This window comes from Semicossyphus pulcher, unplaced genomic scaffold (assembly GCF_022749685.1).
Source record: "Semicossyphus pulcher isolate SPU_LCO1_2020_fin unplaced genomic scaffold, fSemPul1.0.p SCAF_5, whole genome shotgun sequence".
Taxonomy (NCBI): domain Eukaryota; kingdom Metazoa; phylum Chordata; class Actinopteri; order Labriformes; family Labridae; genus Semicossyphus; species Semicossyphus pulcher.
The window spans coordinates 26762392-26784603 of NW_027211726.1; the positions used below are offsets into that span (position 1 = coordinate 26762392).

General features: G+C 40.6%; 1 protein-coding gene across 1 annotated transcript; it reads left to right on the forward strand.

Moving 5' to 3' along the window:
* Nucleotides 1-3462: 3462 nt before the first annotated feature.
* LOC138609441 (CMP-N-acetylneuraminate-beta-galactosamide-alpha-2,3-sialyltransferase 1-like) lies at nucleotides 3463-21663 on the forward strand. Its single transcript, XM_069682081.1, has 5 exons — nucleotides 3463-3544; nucleotides 13581-13872; nucleotides 14608-14804; nucleotides 14986-15153; nucleotides 21534-21663. The coding sequence occupies exons 2-5, from the start codon at nucleotides 13621-13623 to the stop codon at nucleotides 21661-21663; spliced, it is 747 nt and encodes a 248-aa protein (XP_069538182.1). The 5' UTR covers nucleotides 3463-3544; nucleotides 13581-13620.
* The last annotated feature ends 549 nt before the right edge of the window (nucleotides 21664-22212 follow it).

Below are 22212 nucleotides of genomic sequence, written 5' to 3' on the forward strand. Positions count from 1 at the left end.
TTTAGCGATCACTCTTTAGTTTCATGTTGTGTTTTTATTAAAAACATCCGTTTAAAGAGCGCCTACTGGCATTTTAACACTGCCCTTTTAAACAACCAGGCTTTTAGAACTGCTTTTAAGTGTTTTTGGGAGAGCCACAGGGGGAGCAGGCCTGCCTTTCCCAGCACTCAGCAGTGGTGGGATTTTGGAAAGACACAAATTAAACAATTATGCCAGCAGTTCAGTCGCTAGAGACTTAACCCGATCTTTTGAGGCGGAAGAACTGCAGTCTTTAGCAGAGTCTTCGGGAGATCGAGGGCATTTAGACTCCCTCAAACACAAAAAGTCGGCTATAGCCAACCTGCTTGGTGTGTCAGCACAGGGAGCTCTGGTCAGGTCGAGGTTTATGAATGTTTCACAGATGAACGCCCCATCTCAATTTTTCTTTGGGCTAGAGCAGAAAAATGGACAAAGGAAGATCATTCATTGCTTACGCACAGGTAGTGGCTCCGATATCTCAGACTCGTCTGAGATTAGGAAGTTTGCTGCCGGTTTCTATAGAGACCTCTTTAGGAGTGAGTGGTCAGATAATCCAGATGTGCACAGCAGCTTCCTAGCAGGTCTCCCCCAGGTCAGCTCAGAGGCAAACTCGGAGCTGGAGGCAGAATTAACGCTGCAAGAACTGTACACGGCAATGATGAGTTTGCAGAGCGGCAGAGCTCCGGGGATAGATGGCCTTCCTGTCGACTTCTACAAGTCCTTTTGGTCCATCATAGGACAAGACCTGCTCGAGGTCCTAACAGACAGCCTCCTGAAGGGAAGGCTCCCTCTGAGCTGCAGGAGGGCCATCATCACCCTGCTGCCTAAGAAGGGAGACCTGCAGCAAATAAAGAACTGGAGGCCGGTCTCTTTGCTGTGCACGAGAGAGGTGATGGCGTCCATCATCCACCCTGACCAGACTTACTGTGTACCTGGCAGGCTCATAAGTGACAATGTCACTTTGATTCGTGATGTTCTGGCTGTTTCCAGTGAATTGGGCACAGAAACTGGTCTTATTTCCATAGATCAGGAAAAGGCTTTTGACCGGGTTGAACACCAGTACCTGTGGCGGACTTTAGCTGGGTTTGGCTTCAAACCTGGTTTCATAGCCAAGATCAGGGTTCTCTACAGTGACATTGCGAGTGTCCTGAAGATTAATGGCGGGCTGAGTGCACCCTTTGATATTGAGAGGGGGGGCTGGGCTGCTCTCTCTCTGGCATGTTGTACTCTGTAGCCATCGAGCCTCTGCTCATCGTACACTCAGAAAGATATAGATGTTTTAACTGACACTATTAATATGTTTGGTTTTATTTCTTCTGCCAAGGTGAACTGGGGAAAGAGCGAGGCTGTGATGGTGGGGGAGAGGCTGGGGGGTCGGCTCAGTCTGCCTGCTGAACTCACCTGGAAGAGAGGAGGCCTGAAGTACCTGGGGGTCTTCCTGGGGGATGAGACCAGTATAAAGAGAAACTGGGATGATGTCCTGGACAAAGTAAAAGGTCGGCTCACTAAATGGAAGTGGCTCCTCCCTAAGATGTCCTACAGAGGCAGAACCCTTATTGCAAACATCCTGGTCTCATCCTCCCTGTGGCACAGACTGGCCTGCATGGATCCTCCAGCCTCTCTCCTCTCTCAGGTACAACGTCTTTTAGTTGATTTTATTTGGGACAGGATGCACTGGGTCCCACAGAGTGTCCTGTTCCTTCCTAAAGAAGAGGGTGGGCAGGGCCTGGTCCATCTAGCCAGCAGGGGGGGGGGCGCTTTCCGCCTACGGTTTATTCAAAGACTGCTCGATGGGCCAAAGGACACTCTGTGGAGAGCTCTAGCCTGCTGCATCCTGAACCGTTTTAATAGCCTGGGTATGGATTTTAATTTGTTTTTAATGGACAGCACCCATTTTAACAGGTCATCTCTGCCTAGTTTTTATAAAAGTGTTTTTAATGTTTGGAACCTGCTTAAAAAGGAGTGACAAGAACAGGCAGACTCCCTGTACTGGCTGCTGCAGGAACCTGTTCTCCATGGGTCGATCCTGGACTCCCCCAGCTGGGCGGGGCCCTCTCTTTTCTCTATGTTCCAAACTGCAGGGGTCACTACTCTGGGCCAGGTGGTGGAACTGGCTGGGCCCCGGCTGCAGGACTGTGCTGGACTGGCTGATAGACTGGGACCGAGGTCCAACCGAGTCACCAAACAACTCCTGGACTACCGGAAAAAGAAACTGAGTGAACATGAACTCCTGCTGTTGGACTCTTTTTCCTCTGGTAGGACTACAGCCAGCACACAGGACCCCTTCCCCTCCATCCAGCTGACTGTAGACGTGCAGGACTGTACAGGCCCTCTACTGGACCACTGTCCTCAGGCCTCTCTGCAGGAAGCCTCAGGTAAGACTTTTTATCGTGTGATGGTGAAAACACTGAACAGAAACAAGCTGAGCGGACGTACTGACACCACGTGGAGGAGCCAGCTCGGGTTGGGGGGGTCAGGACCAGCCTGGAGGGCTCTGTATAAACCTCCACTGACAAAAAGACATGGGGACTTACAGTGGAGGATCCTTCATGGTGCTGTTGCAGTGAACTCTTTTATCTCTGTTGTGAACACTGATGTGGAGGACAAATGTCTGTTCTGTGCAGCGAGAGAGACTGTTTTTCACTGTTTCACTGAATGTCACCAATTGTCTGCACTGTTTCTGTTTTAACAAAGTGTTTTTACTGCTTTTTCTGAGGTTTTTACCAAATAGCTTTTTATCTGTGGTTTTAAATACACTCACCAGAAGAAAGAGAAGAGCCAGCTTTTAAACTTTGTGTTGGGCCAGGCCAAAATGGCGGTGTATGTGAGCCGGAGGAGGAAGGTGGAGGGGGAGGAGAACCCCCCCCCCCCTCGTCCCTGTGTGTGTAGGACTCACTTCACTTTTTTTTTTGACAAAAAGAGTTTTTTGAAATGTGCAGTATGAAACTGTACAGTGTGTAAGAGCGGCAAATAAAGTTGTGTTTTAAAAGGACATATGTTGTTGTTGTAACAAGAACATATGTTGTTGTTGCTCTCTTTGCCTGTCTCTATCCTGTATCTCCTTCTATCCCATTTTCGGCCCATCCAGTCAAGGCAGATGGCTGTTCAACATGAGTCTGGTTCTGCTCGAGGTTTCTGCCTGTTAAAAGGAAGTTTTTCCTTGCCAATGTGCCGACTATTGCTAAGTGCTACTCATGGTGATTCATGTTGGGCCTCTCTTTAAATAACATAACAAAGAGTCGGTCTAGACCTGCTCTTTTTGTAACAGTTAAAGTCAAAAGGTCTACTATTAGCATTAGCAGCAACAATAATGACACTATGGGGAAGACTGATGTTATTAGTTGTTGCAGTCGAGCAGGTCCACAGCAGCAGTTGGTCTGCAGTAACGATCCCACACTCTGTCTCCACCCATTCTGTAAACAGCTATTACTGTGCCGCCAACCTAACCTAGACTCTGATCAATGTTTGATCATTAACAGTCGTGTTAAGTCCTGCCTCACACGTCTTTGGTTTAATCTCTTCTCAGGTAAGCATTTGTTTCTTACTAATGTTTGTATTTATTTCTAACCAGGCATATAGTTACACAATTTAGTTTTTTAATGAGTTGAATGCTCAAATTTAAAATGGAAAAACTATTTCCAGGACTTTCTGTTTCCTCAAACTATCCCAATTAATCTGACGAGTGATGACATGTATATTTTTTATTACAGTTAATTCAAACTTAAATAAAAAAGGAGTAAATAAAAAAAAATTAATAAAAATTAAAACAACAACCGAAGTTATACCAAAAAATATGAGAATTAAATGTGGTCTGTTAAATATCAGATCCCTGTCATCTAAAGCTCTATTAGTGAACAATCTGATATCAGATTATCATATTGATTTACTCTCTTTAACTGAAACTTGGCTGTGTCAGGAAGAATATGTCAGCTTAAATGAATCCACTCCTCCCAGTCATCTTAATACTCATATTCTTCGAGACACTGGTCGAGGTGGTGGAGTGGCAGCTATCTTCAGTTCTAGTCTTCTAATCAACCCTGGACCAAAACTTAGTTTCAGCTCTTTTGAAAGCCTTGTTCTGAGTTTTTCACATCCAGCTTGGAAAACTTTACAGCCTGTTTTATTTGTGATAGTGTACCGCCCTCCTGGCGCATACTCTGATTTTCTAACTGAATTCTCAGAGTTTTTATCAGATTTAGTCCTGAGTTCAGATAAAATAATTATTGTAGGGGACTTCAATATTCATGTAGATGTTGATAATGACAGTCTTAGCATGGCATTTATGTCCCTTTTGGACTCTATTGGTTTCACTCAAAGTGTAAACCAGCCTCACCGCTTTAACCCCACCCCCACCCGTGACCTTGTTCTAGCTTATGGCTTTGAAACCGAAAACTTAATTGTCTTCCCACAAAATCCTCTTTTATCAGATCACTATCTAGTAACAATCGATGTCCTATTAACCGACTACTCTCCAGTTAACAAAAATGTACTCACAAGATGTTTGTCTGATAGGACTGTAGCTAAATTTAAGGAAACAATTCCAGCTGCTTTTAATTCTTTACCACATCTGTTTACTACAGAAAGCTCTTATGCTAATGTTAGTCCCTCTCAGCTTGATCAGTTTGTTGATAGTACTGCAGCTTTGCTGAGAAGTACTCTAGATTCGATTGCCCCCTTAAAAAAGAAGACTATCAAACGATAGAGGCTAGCTCCATGGTATGACACAGAAACTCGTAACCTGAAGCAAATGTCGTAAATGCGTAAATTTGAAAGAATGTGGCGATCCACCAAAACAGAAGAATCTCGTTTATTCTGGCAAAATAGTCTTAATAAATAATAATAAATAATAATTAATAAATACAGGAAGGCCCTACGGCATGCTCGAGGTGTCTACTACTCCTCTCTCATAGAAGAACATAAAAACAATCCCAGGTACCTTTTCAGCACTGTAGCCAGGCTGACACAGCTCAGCACACAGCCACATAAAATACACATAAAATTTGATTTGATTTGAATTTGAATTAATGTAATTTACTTTGTTTATTCTATGCTTTTTGTCTGGAGTGACACTTTTGACATAATGTTAATGTACTGTTAATAATTACATGACAAAGACACAATTAAATGGGAAATGCTATTACTTTGTTACCTAATATTATTAATATATTAAAATATCAAATCAATCAAATTTTATTTGTATAGCGCCAAATCATAGCCAGAGTTATCTCGAGACACTTTACAAAAGAGCAGGTCTAGACCGACTCTTTGTTATGTTATTTAAAGAGAGGCCCAACATGAATCACCATGAGTAGCACTTAGCAATATTCGGCACATTGGCAAGGAAAAACTTCCTTTTAACAGGCAGAAACCTCGAGCAGAACCAGACTCATGTTGAACAGCCATCTGCCTCGACTGGATGGGCCGAAAATGGGATAGGAGGAGATGCAGGATAGAGACAGGCAAAGAGAGCAACAACAACAGATGTCCTTGTTACATCAACAACAACAGGTTATACATACTTATGGTAACAATGCCAATAATAGTGGTACACTAGTGTGAAAATTTAGCAAAAAATAAATTAGCGCGAGAAGCAGAGTAATGATAAAGGCTGTAGTAATCGTAATTGTAACAGTTAAAGTCATCGGGTCTACTATTAGCATTAGCAGCAACAATAATGACACTATGGGGAAGACTGATGTTATTAGTTTTTGCAGTCGAGCAGGTCCATAGCAGCAGGTGGTCTGCAGCAACGATCTCCAGGAACCTTCAAGACAAGGGAGCACAAGAACTCCCGGGAACATATATGGTTAGTAATGTTAATGGGACCAGAAGATACAGAGTTAATGAGCTGCATTAATATGACAGAGAGAGAGAGAGACAGAGAAACACACAAACGGAGACAGAGAGATAACATAATAATAGAATATAATATTAATAACATCATACTATTATGAGGTTCTTTGCTTTGATGATTCAAGCTAAATATTTTGTCTTTAAAGCTTACCTCTGAATATCCTCACTGTTGTCTCACACTGTACTTTACAACATTAAACTTGAAGGTTGTTACAGTGGCACCCCCAGGATTTTTTCATAGGGGTGGCTGGAGATGGCCAGAATTCTGGCACATTTTAATGCCACTCTTCTATCATGTACATTGATATTTATTATTACATATTTTTGTGATTTTGCTTACCCATCTATAGTAAACAATTAAAGGAATTATTGCATAGGAAAATTAGAGAGAAGAGAAGAAAGGTAAAATCAAATCATTCTTTAAATGATTTATTCAAATCAACACTTTGATGTTGTGGATTACTCATCTAAAGTCACAAGTGTCATTACTAATTTCCACCCAGCGTAGTAGTCATTTTCACGCCCAGCGCCCACGTTGTGTAAACAGCAAGTTATCTTGTGTCACTATTAGCACCCATGGGTTGGGTTTGTAATGAGGCATGAACAGGAAAACGGGTTGCTATCTTCAGGACACAGAAAGTGACTGCCCCTTAGACCAACAAAAACCTGATCATCACCGAAGCCCAAGCCAACCCTGCGCAATTTTTATAACCACACCTGCATTACCCAATGACCCATTAAAAGCAATAAATAACTATAACTTTGTTTTACACCCCTGAAAATTGTGGATTAATAATCACAAGAGTGAATTTCCTCAGCAACATCTGAAGTCACATTTATTTTACAAACAAAGAAACACATAAGTAAATAAACATTTAAAGCCTACCTTTCTTCGATGGTCAGCGCACAGAACTTTCATAAACATAAGATCCTGTTCATCTGGAGATTTGAATCATTAATGCTGTGCCTCGTGCGGAAACATACAAAGCATAAATGTACGTCTCTTCATTGTCTCCGTTTGTGCCCGGACTGTGCGCCGTGTAGCAAAATGCGCATCACACACGCCCTTAATCACTGAGCACCATGTGCTTTAGACTGTGCACCTTCCACCATCTAAATAGGGCCCTCTGTGTTTTTTGCATGTGTGTGCATGTGATGACGTCATCAACAACGCATCAATGTTTTGTCGACTTTATTGATAGAAAAGTTGACCTGAAAAAATCAGAAGTCTCGCAACCCCTACTGCTGAGGGCTATGGGAATGCAAGGCTCAATGGAGTTATGATTCTCTGTCAGCCTGGCTACAGTGCTGAAAATGTACCTGGGATTGTTTTTATTTTCTTCCATTAGGGAGGAGTAGTAGACACCTCGAGCATGCCGTAGGGCCTTCCTGTATTTATTAAGACTATTTTGTCAGAGTAAATGAGACTTTTCTGTTTTGGTGGATCGCCACATTCTTTCAAATTTGAGCACATTTCTGTCCTGAGTTGCCCTCTTGACCGTGTGGAGGTGGTGGTTGACAGGAGAATGATGGCCAAGCTGTCCTCTCTGATGGACAACACGTCCAGACACGAACAGCACTGGGAAGCTTGTTCAGTGACAGTCTTCCCACAAAATCCTCTTTTATGAGATCACTATCTAGTAACATTCGATGTCCTATTAACCGACTACTCTCCAGTTAACAAAAATGTACTCACAAGATGTTTGTCTGATAGGACTGTAGCTAAATTTAAGGAAACAATTCCAGCTGCTTTTAATTCTTTACCACATCTGTTTACTACAGAAAGCTCTTATGCTAATGTTAGTCCCTCTCAGCTTGATCAGTTTGTTGATAGTACTGCAGGTTTGCTGAGAAGTACTCTAGACTTGATTAACCCATTAAAAAAGAAGACTATCAAACGACAGAGGCTAGCTCCATGGTATGACTCAGAAACTTGTAACTTGAAGCAAATGACGCGTAAATTTGAAAGAATGTGGGGATCCACCAAAACAGAAGAGTCTCGTTTATTCTGGCAAAATAGTCTTAATAAATACAGGAAGGCCCTACGGCATGCTCAAGGTGTCTACTACTCCTCTCTCATAGAATAACATAAAAACAATCCCAGGTACCTTTTCAGCACTGTAGCCAGGCTGACAGAGAGTCACAGCTCCACTGAGCCAAGTATTCCTATAGGCCTCAGCAGTGATGATTTCATGAGCTTCTTTAATGACAAAATCCTAAAGATTAGAGACAAAATTTGTAACCTCCTGCCGTTAACTGGTGCAGATGTATCTTTGGAAACTGCTCAAAAACCTGATGTTTACCTTGACTGTTTCTCTCCAATTGACCTTCCTGAGCTAAATTCTCTGATATCTTCGTCTAAACCATCAACCTGTCTTTTAGACCCGATTCCAACCAAGCTGCTTAAGGAAGTCTTTCCCTCAATTAGCACTTCTTTACTAGATATGATCAATATGTCTTTATCGACTGGCTATGTACCCCAGTCTTTTAAACTAGCTGTAATTAAGCCACTTGTTAAAAAGCCTACCCTTGATTCAGGCACCTTAGCTAACTATATACCTTTATCTAACCTTCTTTTTATTTCAAAGATCCTTGAGAAAGCAGTCGCTAATCAATTATGTGACTTTCTTCATAACAGTTTATTTGAGGACTTTCAGTCAGGATTTAGAGTCCACCACAGCACTGAGACAGCCCTTGTGCGAGTTTCAAATTATCTACTTACTGCTTCAGACAGAGGACTTCTCTCTGTACACTTCCCGTTAGATCTAAGTGCCGCTTTCGACACGATAGACCATCACATCCTGTTACAGAATTGAACATTTAATCGGCATTACAGGATCTGCATTAAGTTGGTTTAAATCTTATTTATCAGATCGATCTCAGTTTGTCAATGTTCATGATGTGTCCTCTATTCACACCAAAGTTAGTCATGGAGTTCCACAAGGTTCTGTGCTTGGACCGATTCTTTTTACCTTATATATGCTTCCTCTGGGTAATATCATGAGGAAACACTCCATTAATTTTCATTGTTATGCAGATGATACTCATTTATACTTTTCAATGAAGCCAGATGAAACCAATCAGCTATCTAAACTAGAAGCATGCCTTAAGGACATAAAGATCTGGATGACTAGAAACTTTCTGCTGCTTAATTCAGACAAAACTGAAGTTATTGTGCTCGGCCCAAAACACCTTAGAGATTCTTTCTATAACGATATAACTGCCCTAGATGGCATCAGCCTGGCATCTAGCACTACTGTTAGGAATCTGGGAGTTCTATTTGATCAGGATATATCCTTCATCTCCCACATAAAACAAATATCAAGGACAGCCTTCTTTCATCTTCGCAACATAGCAAAAATCAGACACATCTTGTCTCAAAACGATGCAGAAAAACTAGTCCATGCATTCGTTACTTCCAGGTTGGATTATTGTAACTCGTTACTATCAGGCTGCCCTAATAAGTCACTAAAAACTCTGCAGCTGGTACAAAATGCTGCAGCACGTGTGCTGACAAGAACTAGGAAGAGAGATCACATCTCTCCTGTATTAGCCTCTCTGCACTGGCTTCCTGTAAAATCTAGAATTGAATTTAAAATCCTTCTTCTTACTTACAAAGCTCTTAATGGTCAGGCACCATCATATCTCAAAGAGCTCATAGTGCCATATTACCCCTCTAGAACATTGCGCTCCCAGGATGCAGGCCTGCTTGTGGTACATAAAATCTCTAAGAGTAGTGTTGGAGGTAGAGCCTTCAATTACCAGGCCTCCCTCCTCTGGAACAATCTACCAGTCAAGGTCCAGTAGGCAGACACCCTCTCTTCTTTTAAGAGTAGACTTAAAACTTTCCTCTTTGATAAAGCTTATAGTTAGGGCTGGCTCAGGCTTGGACTAGCCCATAGTTATGCTGCTATAGGTTTAGACTGCCTGGGGGATCTGACACACCAAGCTTCTGTGTCTCTCTCTCTCTCTCTCTCTGGGTCTCTGTGTTTCTCTCTCTCTCTTTCTCTCTCTCTCCCTGTCTGTCTGTCTCTCTCTCGCTGTCTCTCTGTCTCTCTGTCTCTCTGTCTCTCTCCAACTCTCTCTCTCTCCCTCTCTCTCTCGCTCCCTCTCTCTCTCTCTCTCTGTCATATTAATTCAGCTCATTAACTCTGTATCTTCTGGTCCCATTAACATTACTAACCATATATCTTCCCGGGACTTCTCGTGCTCCCTTGTCTTGAAGGTTCCTGGAGATCGTTGCTGCAGACCACCTGCTGCTGTGGACCTGCTCGACTGCAACAACTACTAACATCAGCCTTCCCCATAGTATCATTATTGTTGCTGCTAATTCTAATAGTAGACCTGTTGACTTCAACTGTTACAATTACGATTACCTCAGTCTTTATCATTACTCTGCTTCTCTCACTAATTTATTTATTTATGTATTCTGCTAATCTCCACCCTAGTCTACCACTATTATTGGCATTGTAACCATAAGTATGTGTCTGTTGTTGTTCATATAACAAGGACATATGTTGTTGTTGTAACAAGAACATCTGTTGTTGTTGCTCTCTTTGCCTGTCTCTATCCTGTATCTCCTTCTATCCCATTTTCGGCCCATCCAGTCAAGGCAGATGGCTGTTCAACATGAGTCTGGTTCTGCTCGAGGTTTCTGCCTGTTAAAAGGAAGTTTTTCCTTGCCAATGTGCCGAATATTGCTAAGTGCTACTCATGGTGATTCATGTTGGGCCTCTTTTTAAATAACATAACAAAGAGTCGGTCTAGACCTGCTCTTTTTGTAAAGTGTCTCGAGATAACTCTGGCTATGATTTGGCGCTATACATATAAAATTTGATTTGATTTGAATTTGAATTAATTATATAAAATTATTAATTGTAATTTACTTTGTTTATTCTATGCTTTTTGTCTGGAGTGACACTTTTGACATTATGTTAATGTACTGTTAATAATTACATGACAAAGACACAATTAAATGGGAAATGCTATTACTTTGTTACCTAATATTATTAATATATTATAATATCAAATCAATCAAATTTTATTTGTATAGCGCCAAATCATAACCAGAGTTATCTCAACAGGTCTACTATTAGCATTAGCAGCAACAATAATGACACTATGGGGAAGACTGATGTTATTAGTTGTTGCAGTCGAGCAGGTCCATAGCAGCAGGTGGTCTGCAGCAACGATCCCCTGGAACCTACAAGACAAGGGAGCACAAGAACTCCCGGGAACATATATGGTTAGTAATGTTAATGGGACCAGAAGATACAGAGTTAATGAACTGCATTAATATGACAGAGAGAGAGAGAGACAGAGAAACACACAAACGGAGACAGAGAGAATTTCCTCAGCAACATCTGAAGTCACATTTATTTTACAAACAAAGAAACACATAAGTAAATAAACATTTAAAGCCTACCTTTCTTCGATGGTCAGCGCACAGAACTTTCATAAACATAAGATCCTGTTCATCTGGAGATTTGAATCATTAATGCTGTGCCTCGTGCGGAAACATACAAAGCATAAATGTACGTCTCTTCATTGTCTCCGTTTGTGCCCGGACTGTGCGCCGTGTAGCAAAATGTGCATCACACATGCCCTTAATCACTGATTGCCATGTGCTTTAGACTGTGCACCTTCCACCATCTAAATAGGGCCCTCTGTGTTTTTTGCATGTGTGTGCATGTGATGACGTCATCAACAACGCATCAATGTTTTGTCGACTTTATTGATAGAAAAGTTGACCTGAAAAAATCAGAAGTCTCGCAACCCCTACTGCTGAGGGCTATGGGAATGCAAGGCTCAATGGAGTTATGATTCTCTGTCAGCCTGGCTACAGTGCTGAAAATGTACCTGGGATTGTTTTTATTTTCTTCCATTAGGGAGGAGTAGTAGACACCTCGAGCATGCCGTAGGGCCTTCCTGTATTTATTAAGACTATTTTGTCAGAGTAAATGAGACTTTTCTGTTTTGGTGGATCGCCACATTCTTTCAAATTAGAGCACATTTCTGTCCTGAGTTGCCCTCTTGACCGTGTGGAGGTGGTGGTTGACAGGAGAATGATGGCCAAGCTGTCCTCTCTGATGGACAACACGTCCAGACACGAACAGCACTGGGAAGCTTGTTCAGTGACAGGCTCCTTCACCCGCAGTGTCTCACAGAGAGATACTGCAGGTCTTTTCTTCCTGCAGTGGTCAGACTATATAATCAACAGTAAACACACCAAAATGGACACAATGTGCAACAATACTCTTGTTGAGAGTGCTGCAACTCTCCATAACATGCGCAATACTTATTTTTATTTATTAATGTGCAAAACTTCACTTCATCTCACTTCTCAAAATGTGCAATACTCTTTACTTATCTCATTAGTTCTGTACATATTTTTTAGGATACACTTATTTACTTACTTATTTTAATATGCCCTACATTGTAATGTTGCACTGTCCCCTTTGCTGCTGTGACACTGTAAATTCCCTCTTGTTGGACGAATAAAGGATTATCATGTCTTATCTTAGCATTTGCTTCAGATTACGAGTTTCTGAGTCATACCAAGGAGCTAGCCTCTGGCGTTTAATAATCATCTTTTTTACAAGGGCAATAGAATCTACAGTACCTCAGTGAACCTGCAGTACTATCAACAAACTGATCAAGCTGAGAAGGACTAGCATTAGCACAAGAGCTTTCTGTAGTAAAGAGATATGCTGTAGAATTAAAAGCAGCTGGAATTATTTTAACTGTACTCAGGACTAAATCTGATAAAAACTCTGAGAATTCAGTTAGAAAATCAGAGTATGGGCCAGGAGGGCGGTACACTATAACAAATAAAATATGCTGTAAAGTTTTCCAAGCTGGATGTGAAAAACTCAGAACAAGGCTTTCAAAAGAGCTCAAACTAAGTTTTGGTCTAGGGTTGATTAGAACACTAGAATTGAAAATAGCTGCCACTCCAACACCTCAACAAGTGTCTGGAGGAGTATGAGTATTAAGATGACTGGGAGGAGTGGATTCATTTAAGCTAACATATTCTTCCTGACACAGCCAAGTTTCAGTTAAAGAGAGTAAATCAATATGATTATCTGATATCAGATTGTTTACTAATAGAGCTTTAGATGACTGAGATCTGATATTTAACAGACCACATTTCATTTTCATTTTTTTTGGCACAACTGGTTTTAATTTTAATTAGATTTTAATGATTTAGTTGTTTAATAATTCAATTTTAAATTAACTGTAATAAAAGGCCTGGGTTGGGGGGCAGACAGTCTCTGCCTCCTGGTCTCAACTCTGGCTTGTCAGGTTTTACGACTAACAAACTAAGCCATATTACGAGACAAAAGAGCTGCACCATCCAAAGTGGGATGCATGCCATCTCTCCTAATCAGACCAGGCTTTCCCCAGAATGTCTGCCAGTTATCTATGAAGCCCACATCGTTTGCTGGACACCACCTCGACAGCCAGGAGTTGAATGATGACATGCGGCTATACATGTCATCACTGGTCAGAGTAGGCAGGGGTCCAGAGAAAACTACGGAGTCCGACAGAATATAGATCACCAGCTTAATGTTTTTGTTCCAGTGTTACTGTAGTACTCTAGGTTGGTTGTTTTTTTGTATGTTTTTGTTTTGCTGTAGGCTTATTCATGACAGGGTTTCTGTGATAATAAACTGACTAATGTGTTTTATTACATATTGTATCCACAGATTGCCTCTGTTCTTCACTGAAGAGCTTCAAGCTGCCAAGATGCTCTCCATATTGAAACAAAGCAAACTCAGATGTCTTTTTAACCTTCTGTGTATCACTGCTGTAATTGGTGTGCTGTTATCATGGGAGTTCACTTTGCATTCCCTCGGACCTCAGCAGTCAAGCCTTTGTGCATGTCACAAATGCTTAAACGATGATGATCCAGGCTTTAGGAAGGTTGTAAATGCATCTCTTAAGCCCTTTTTGTCAAGACTTGACAAAACATCAAAGGATGCTTTCAACTGGTGGAAGGTAAATGTCAACTTATCCTTAAAGACAGTATTCTCTTTTTTGTTCACTGTGAATTGTGAGATATACTAAATGGTCCTGCAGCAAAACTGGCAACTATAACTATGGTTACATCAGCACCTTTTGCACTGGAAACCAAAATAGGTTGCAAACTGCAGCCTCGGTCTCACTCCCAACTCATCAAATTGTGCAGCTGGGTCAGTGGCCAAACATTTAAAAAATGCAGCTGTACCCCTATAGCATCATTAGCATGTCCACCAGCTTATTGTTCTGGTGTGGTGTCAGAGTCTGGTGACGTAGTATAATAAGTGCCATAGTCTCCTTATAGTGGAGGTTTATTCACGCAAGTATCTATTTGAACCCAAACCAGGATTTGTTTCATACTGGGTTCTGATGGTGCACAAACCTAACCAAATTCCAGTTTCTGGTCTTTGTTTATACAGGTTTCGGGGGTTGATCTCAACAGAAAGCGCTCTCATTTACATTAGAAACAAGACCTTATTAACATATGGTGAAAACAACCGTTCTCTCTCCGTCTCTCGCCGAGGGAGCCCTTACTTTCCCTTATTTATAATAGCTTTGTGACACTTTATGATTAACACCAACCCTGGAGGCATGTGAAATTGTGAATTAAAGCGGTAACTTGTTTTTGTTGTAGAAATGAGGCAGTACTACAGGTAGATGGTGGGTGGGATTAAATGAAAATACAATTAATATAATTTGTCTTATGTGTGTCAGCATTTACAGGGAGAAAAAGGCAACTTCAGTTTCTTCCAGATGACAGTGGACAAGCTGTTTCATGTGTTCCCACCCGTTCAAAATGTTGTAGAATCCAGCCCTGACCGCTGCAGGACTTGTGCAGTGGTGGGGAATTCTGGTAATTTGAAGGGATCATATTACGGACCTCTAATAGACTTTCATGATGTTGTAATAAGGTAAATCATCAGACAATAAAGTTCTAACACTCAATACAAAATTACTGCCACCTTTAAAGTTCTTCAAGTCTAGTTTCACAACATTCTAGTTTCATCGAGTAAAAATGTATCTAAAATAAATCACCATATAGTTTTCTTTTGGCTGCATGATATTTAATATGTATTCCCCTGTTTCATTTAGAATGAACCGAGGCCGTACCAAAGGCTATGAGAAAGATGTTGGGACCAAAACAACTCATCATGTAATGTATCCAGAGAGTGCTATTTATCTGGACAACACCACTCATCTTGTGCTGTTTCCATTCAAGACAAGCGATTTCAAATGGCTCCTCAATGCTTTCAAACCAGCGTAAGTATCAAACAAAAGTTGTTGTTGCCATTTTGCTGTATTCTTCTTCTTTGACTATATTACAGCTTGCTGTACAGCAAACATAATTGACGACTGTAACTTCCCCCATTGGTTTCTTAAATGCCTATATAAAGCCTCAGCATTACGGCCGCTGCCATGTTGGTTTTCTGGAGCCAGAAGTGACCATATTTGGACGACAGGGTAGAGAGAGGAGAGAAGGGCTAAAACACCAAGCTATCCAAGTTACAGTCTACATCCTTGGCTCGTTCATTAGCTGAAGAATAAGCTTTTCCATCGTGGTTCTATCTGTTATGGTTACTGACTGAAGTTGTGTATTTATCAGAAGAGAGTAGTTAAAAGAGCTTGTGGACTCGTCGCTCGCTCCCTTGTATCTCCATTGAGAGAGTGTTGGCCCCCCGCTGTCCCTTTGCAGGAAAAACATCAACAGTCATGACTCCTATGCAATGGCTGACAATGATGTATAATGTGTGAAATAATGTACTGAAATAAAGTCCCCAGAAGTCACCTACAACATGAACAGGCTTTAGTGACTGGAATAAGCTGAGGTGACAACTAGCAGACAGACAGTTGCAGAGTTGTGTGATTATTTTTTGTTGGTTCATCACTTTGAGCGCATTTTCACATTGATTGTGCATCGTTATTTGATCCATTAACTAATGTTATGTTTAAGGGATGGGGAGGTGAGCCATTGTATTTTCAACTAGGTAATTTTCATATATCAGTATCTCCATGTGTCTATATCCACAATCAAAAACAACATCATACAATCCAAGAATGTCATTTATATTCTTAATGGTTATTTTGTACAATTATGACTCACTGTTGCCATTGTTAAAGGGACAGATATAAGAAATTCAAAAATCTAATGATGGTAACATAAAGGAAACCATTCAGTATTTGAAGGGAACCTTAGTTACAAATAGTATAGCTAGACAGTAATTTGAGAACACACTGATTCAACTTGTGAAACAACCAGAGACCACCAAACAATGTACAGGCTTTCCTCTCTCATAAGGTCAACCTTTTTTTCTGATAGACTGTGAGAGGAGGCATTTGAGGTGTATAGAAATGTAAGAAAGCTAAAAGATGTCATGATAGATATTATACGTGAATAACCTGATGGTTGCATTTATTAATTTAGAATAACGTGTAGATTTCCTTTTACAATGCAACTTTTATTTTTCCTAAGCAATACTTCGTAAAGACAGGAAATATTGAACCAGGTCATTTCCTGCTGAATTTATAAACTAATGTTACCTCCAACAGGAACGTGAATTCAAAGAGTAGAGCGAACAAGGATTTGGTGAGTATTTAGAATGAGTTTGCATCAAACTTGCATATACATTTTCATCTAGTAAAAACATGTAAGAAAAACAACTGCAGAAAAACAGCTATTTTTAAGTGTCGGTTTAAGGCCAAGTCTGATTTATAACAGGTGATGATCCTAAATCCAGCTTTCATGAAATATGTTCATGAAACGTGGCTGCAAAAGAAGGGCAGCTACCCGTCTACCGGCTTTATGGCTTTGATTCTCAGCCTGCAAATTTGTGATGAGGTAGGTTCACATCACACTATCATTATTTATGCTATTCCACTTACAGTTTGTGGCAATAAGAAATCGTAATGCTTCAGCAAATACAAGAAACAATATATCAATAAAAATTTAGAGTTTAAAAATAGGCAAAAAATATCTTTTAAATAAAAGTTTTTTTTAATAAAAGCATTGAATTTGTGTTCATTTTGAGTGAGGGGTACATGTGACCAATTTTTACCAGGAGCCGCGCGCGGTTCTCGGCAAAAAATACACAGTGAAAATGAATCGTGATGAGTCCTATTGATCTCTGACATTAACATCTCTTCCTGTAGTAAAAGTCACAGGTATGGAGAGTAAAGTAGGTCAACACTTCCGGTATGCTTTTTCGAAGTAAAAGCCTATCTGGAATTGTGACTCCCCCCGTTTGTACCATAGACTGTATAAAAAGATGGATGACATGCTCCCTAAAAGTCAAACCAAAAAATTTTGAGCGCCCCCTGCTGACTGGCTGCAGTATAGGTATAAAGCCCGCGTCCTCCATGTTAACAGGTGGGACATGGGTCAAACTATAAAATCAAATTACACGCCAGATAATTTTTTCTCAAACATGGTTTGTGTCATAATAGTTAGTTCTTATCATGCTGATTTACATCCAAGTGTTAATTTTTCTGACAAGTTTATTTTTAACTAGTTATTTGATGCTGTAAAAATAATTATTTGACTGACAGATCTGTTGACAAATCAGTTCCGGTTATCGCTACAGTCATTCAAGTTTCCATACCTGTGAAAGTTAACCTCAGACCAACACGCGCAGGATCCTTGCTGTTTTTTGTGTGCGCGTTTTGGTTAGCGGAAGAGGCTGCTCGGGCTTTACCCGCCGATCTCTACTGCGCAGTCTCTGGCTCCAAATGATGTTACCATGGCCTATCACAGGGGCTATTTTGGCAATAACGTTTGTACAATGGGAGCAGACGTAGCATCGTCCATCTACATTACATCATCATCATCAAACAGTTTTGACAAGCGCATCTATTTCATCCTGCACAGCTTTTTTTGTCTACAGAATACAGTTACAGATGGAAGAGCCAGCTGACAAGAGAGTTACAGAGACACAGTGGGAGAAAATAAGTGAGTTAGGGAAAAGTAGACATGGCGTGCTCTTAAATGAGAGAAGTAGAGAAAACCAAGCTTTTAAGACTGGACAGACTCGTATATGTTCCGTGACCATGGCAATTATTAAACGCGGACATTGTCTGACACTGTCACTCCGTTTGTCTCTGTTAACAGAGACTCCAGGCTGCAGTTTAGTTCAAACACTTCACTGATAAACCTGGAGTTACACAAAGCAACATCCGTCTCCATCATCGTGACTAGTTTTCCTCATATATTCCGCACTTCGGTTCTTATATGTACCAGTATGTGCCCTCTCTCTCTCCCCCTCGCTCTCGCTCTCTCCAGCAGTCCGTCAATGTACAGGGAGTTTAAATATTATTTATTTCATAGTCCTTGCCTTTTATAAAATTCACCATGAGAAAAAGTCTAACTGCAACTGCTTTTCGGCAAAACACAAAATAAAATTTGGCAAACATAAAATATAAAGTGAATTCTCCTATTATGGTCAAATCTTGATGATTCTGTCAGGAGGCAGAGAGAGAGCAGCCTCAGTGAACAGGTAAAGCTGTCTCTTTCATTTGATTTCAGTATGGACAACATTCTACTAGCATGTGAATATGGCTCTTTAAATCCTGCTATAATGTGTACCAGACAGTTATCATTTGAATTAATTTGTTTTCATTTACAAATAAAAACACTTCCATCACAAACTGGGGCATAAAATATAACCATAACCGTAATACAGGAAATAAAGGTTTTGACCCCCAGACCCCCCAACATGCAAACACATACTATATTTCTTGCCCAATATTGAAGTATTCATTATTATTACTGTTAAATTATGAGAGCTCTGTGTAAAAGTTATAATAAGGATTTTTATAAAAACTATTTAGCCTAATTGTATTTTCTTTATTTGATTTGACAGATGTTCAAAATTTAAAAATGTATGGTACTGAATCGGAACGCAGGTCAGACATTATGATGGTCCAAAAAAATCTCTAACTGGACCTCTTTCAAGTTTCATTGAGTACCCCTGGGGTCCGTTTCACAAAGCAGGTTCAACAAACTCTGAGTAGGTTCTCAGTACTACAGGTACTCAGTTAAAATTTGCTGGCTTTTTGGTTTCAGAACAGTTGATCAGAGTTAGTTCAATCAACTCTGAGTAGGTTCAGCTGGAGTTAAGTGTGTGCACGCTGACTATAAAAAGCCAGCATTAATGGAGCCCGATACCACAATTCACCATGGCAACGGTACACAAAAAGAGGTCCTCCTACGTCACACCAGTGGAGCTCGAAATCCTCACGCGGACGTTCAGCGAATACGAGCATGTTTTTAGAAAAATATAGTAACACAGCTGCAGCTGCAAAAGAGAGAGAAGCAGCGTGGGAAGAAACTGCTGCTCGAGTAAATTCGAGTTTGAACTGTTCTATTTATTTAATACTTAATCACGACCGGAAGCTAAAATTTATATTAATTTAGGAGCAATCCAGCGGGAGAAAAACGTACATGGAAGCAGTTAACAATAAAATACCACAAAGGTGCGGCTCAGGCTGAACAGGCTCATGACTGAACCTCACTTCAATCATATTTTAAATAATAAACTACTGAAATATCATTCAGTGGCTGTTTAAATGTGCATTAGTTTTATCCCTAACATGATGCTGACTTCACATACATTATAATTTATGTTGATTAAACTGAATTGTGTTAGTTTAAAAAGAAATCCAATAACTTACGGCATCTTATTTGAGTGCTCTCGGCAGTGGTGGTGGAAAATCTAAAAATGATGACTTTGACACAGATTTGTCTTTTGATTTTTTTATCATAATTATAAAAGACTTTTGCAAAGGGGTCAGAGCACCACAGAGACGCATCGTTTTTTATTTGTAACCGCTCAAACACGCGTGAGACGGGCTGAATGAATGAGGAAGTCGAATGAGGGTTTTTTGTATTAAAGAGGGAGGAGACAGAGCGAAATTCCGAGTTTCCTGAAGAAAACCTGCTCCCCACCAGGTTAGGTTCATAGAGTCTGTTACTACGGTAACTGACCGAGAGCTTAAGTTACCTCTCTCTGTGAAACAGGCTAGAGTTACCCCTCTTTCTCTGGTTTGAGTTACCTCCCTTTGTGAAACGGAAAACTCAGTTTCCCTCATTTCAGGGTTAACAGACTCAGAGTTTTCAATAAACCTGCTTGGTGAAACGGACCCCTGATCTATACAGTAATTGGTTTGTACACAATGCTTTTATTTTGAAGTGTTTCTCCGGCCGTTGTTGTCATTTTTTTTAACTTTATTTGTAACTTTTCAAGAAAGTTATTTGATTGATAAAGTCACTCACAGGCTCCTTTTTGCTGTTCCTGCTTAATATTCTTTGAATTAAAACCGTAGTCATAAGTCTCGCGCAGGCCACAAGTATAGTCTCCCGCAGGCCATAAGTATACCTGTTAGTAAAAATGAATAAATAACATCATGTTATCATACAGACGTAACTTGGGTGTGATCTATCCCTCTCTCCCCCTAGCTCGCCGTCTCGTCTCGTCTCGGCTCATACGGATGTTTTCGCTGTGTGTTACTTAAGGTCCCGTTTCTAATGTAAGTAAGATCATTTTCTGTTAAGAACAACCATCGGAAACCTTTAAAACAATGACCCGGAACTACCCCTGGATATGCACGCTGCGGACATAGGTGAGGACAGTGGACGAGCAGCGGAGGAGCAACCCTGCCTACTCCCCGAACAAAGTATCTAGAGCCATGAAGAGAGAGAGTCCCGTCAGTGAAGGTCCAATATGCTCCATGATCCGCCTTTGCGATGTTGCAACTCTCTCTCTATGGCTATGAAAGTACCGTCACTCACTCATTCAGTCAGTCAGTCACATACAGACCCATGTGTAGGGCTGACCACGGTGGTCAGCCAAAAAAATCACCTAACAGCCGTAACACTACAGTTAACTGATTAACTCAACACATCTTGGTAATGTAGAATGTAAAACAGAAGTTAAAAAAGGACAGTTTGTTATTTAACTATTTCCTCATCTCCAGTCTTGCTAATCTAGGCTAACCAGCCTCTGGCTCCAGGGGGAAGTGCAAAAGTGGCTGAAGAGGGTCGTGTTTCAAGTAAAAAAAAGTGTTCTAGGACTCTAAGAGGGATAGAGAGTTACATAGAAGTTAATGCTACTTTGCAGTTAACAATGATGTTCTCATAAAACAGTTTGAAGCTTAATCCAAGGGGCAACTGGACTTTGTTAAAGTTCTTGAAGATGTTTCACCTCTCATCTGAAAGGCTTCTTCAATTACTAAAATGACTGGTGAACAGAGCTAGAAACCACCTCCCTTAACAGTGAAAGGTGATGTTTCAGGCCACCACCTATAATGTAAACCCAACGACCCACCAACACCAGAGGGAGTTAACGATTATCTACGCAAACAGCCCGGGTTAACAATTCTTAATTGATTACACATCTATTTGCATACTAATGACCTACAGAGGCTTATAGTTCTTGCTCTGTCCATCCGTCAGTTTAGAACTGAAGAAGCCTTTCTGATGAGAGGTGAAACGTCCAGTTGCCCTTTGGGTAAAGCTTTGACCTGGATGACTGAGAACGCAGACTGACTTGAAAGCCTTCAATGGTTTTATCTGTAGATATGCACATTATAAAATTACAACAACAAAAAAAATTAATTGATAGTCACTGCATATTTTTTGTTCTTCCCAGGTCAGTGTGTTTGGGTTTGGAGCAAACAGAGATGGAGCCTGGAACCATTACTTTGAAATACTCCGAAACAAAGAGTTCAGAACTGGAGCTCATCCTGGAGAGCATGAATATAAAGTTATTGAGCAACTAGCACACTTTGGGAAAATCCTTTTTTTTAAAGGATGGTGAATTTTGTTTCTCTTTCTGTCTGGAGTCTTTCTGTAAGTGTCAAGCTTGAGCAGCATCAATACTGAATTTTGCGCCCCCTGTGGACAAAGCTGTACCTCTTATCTCTTTGCTTAAGTGTTGGTTTTTAACAAAAAAAACATCCTGCTTTCTTTTAACAGCCATATGTATCATTCACTTTACATTTTGCCTGGGAAATGTCAACAAAGGCAGCGTGCAGTTAATCGCTTCTCTGACACCCGCCCCTGCCAGCAGTTTCAGGCATTAAAAATAAGTATATAGAAATAATCAATCTTGTCGCTGATGGTCTGGTTTGATTTTGTAGGTCATAAAGAGTCATCAGAATTAATTTCAGTCTGTTTCATAACCAGCGAAAAACTCCTCACAGGGACTTTAAGTAGGTAACAAGGTTGTTGCAGATAAAATTAAGTAAAGTGTTTAACTAGTAGGTTAGGACTCTTGTTTGTTTCTGTTTGCTTGAATGATGTATGTGTATTTTCCTGTATTTTTTGTG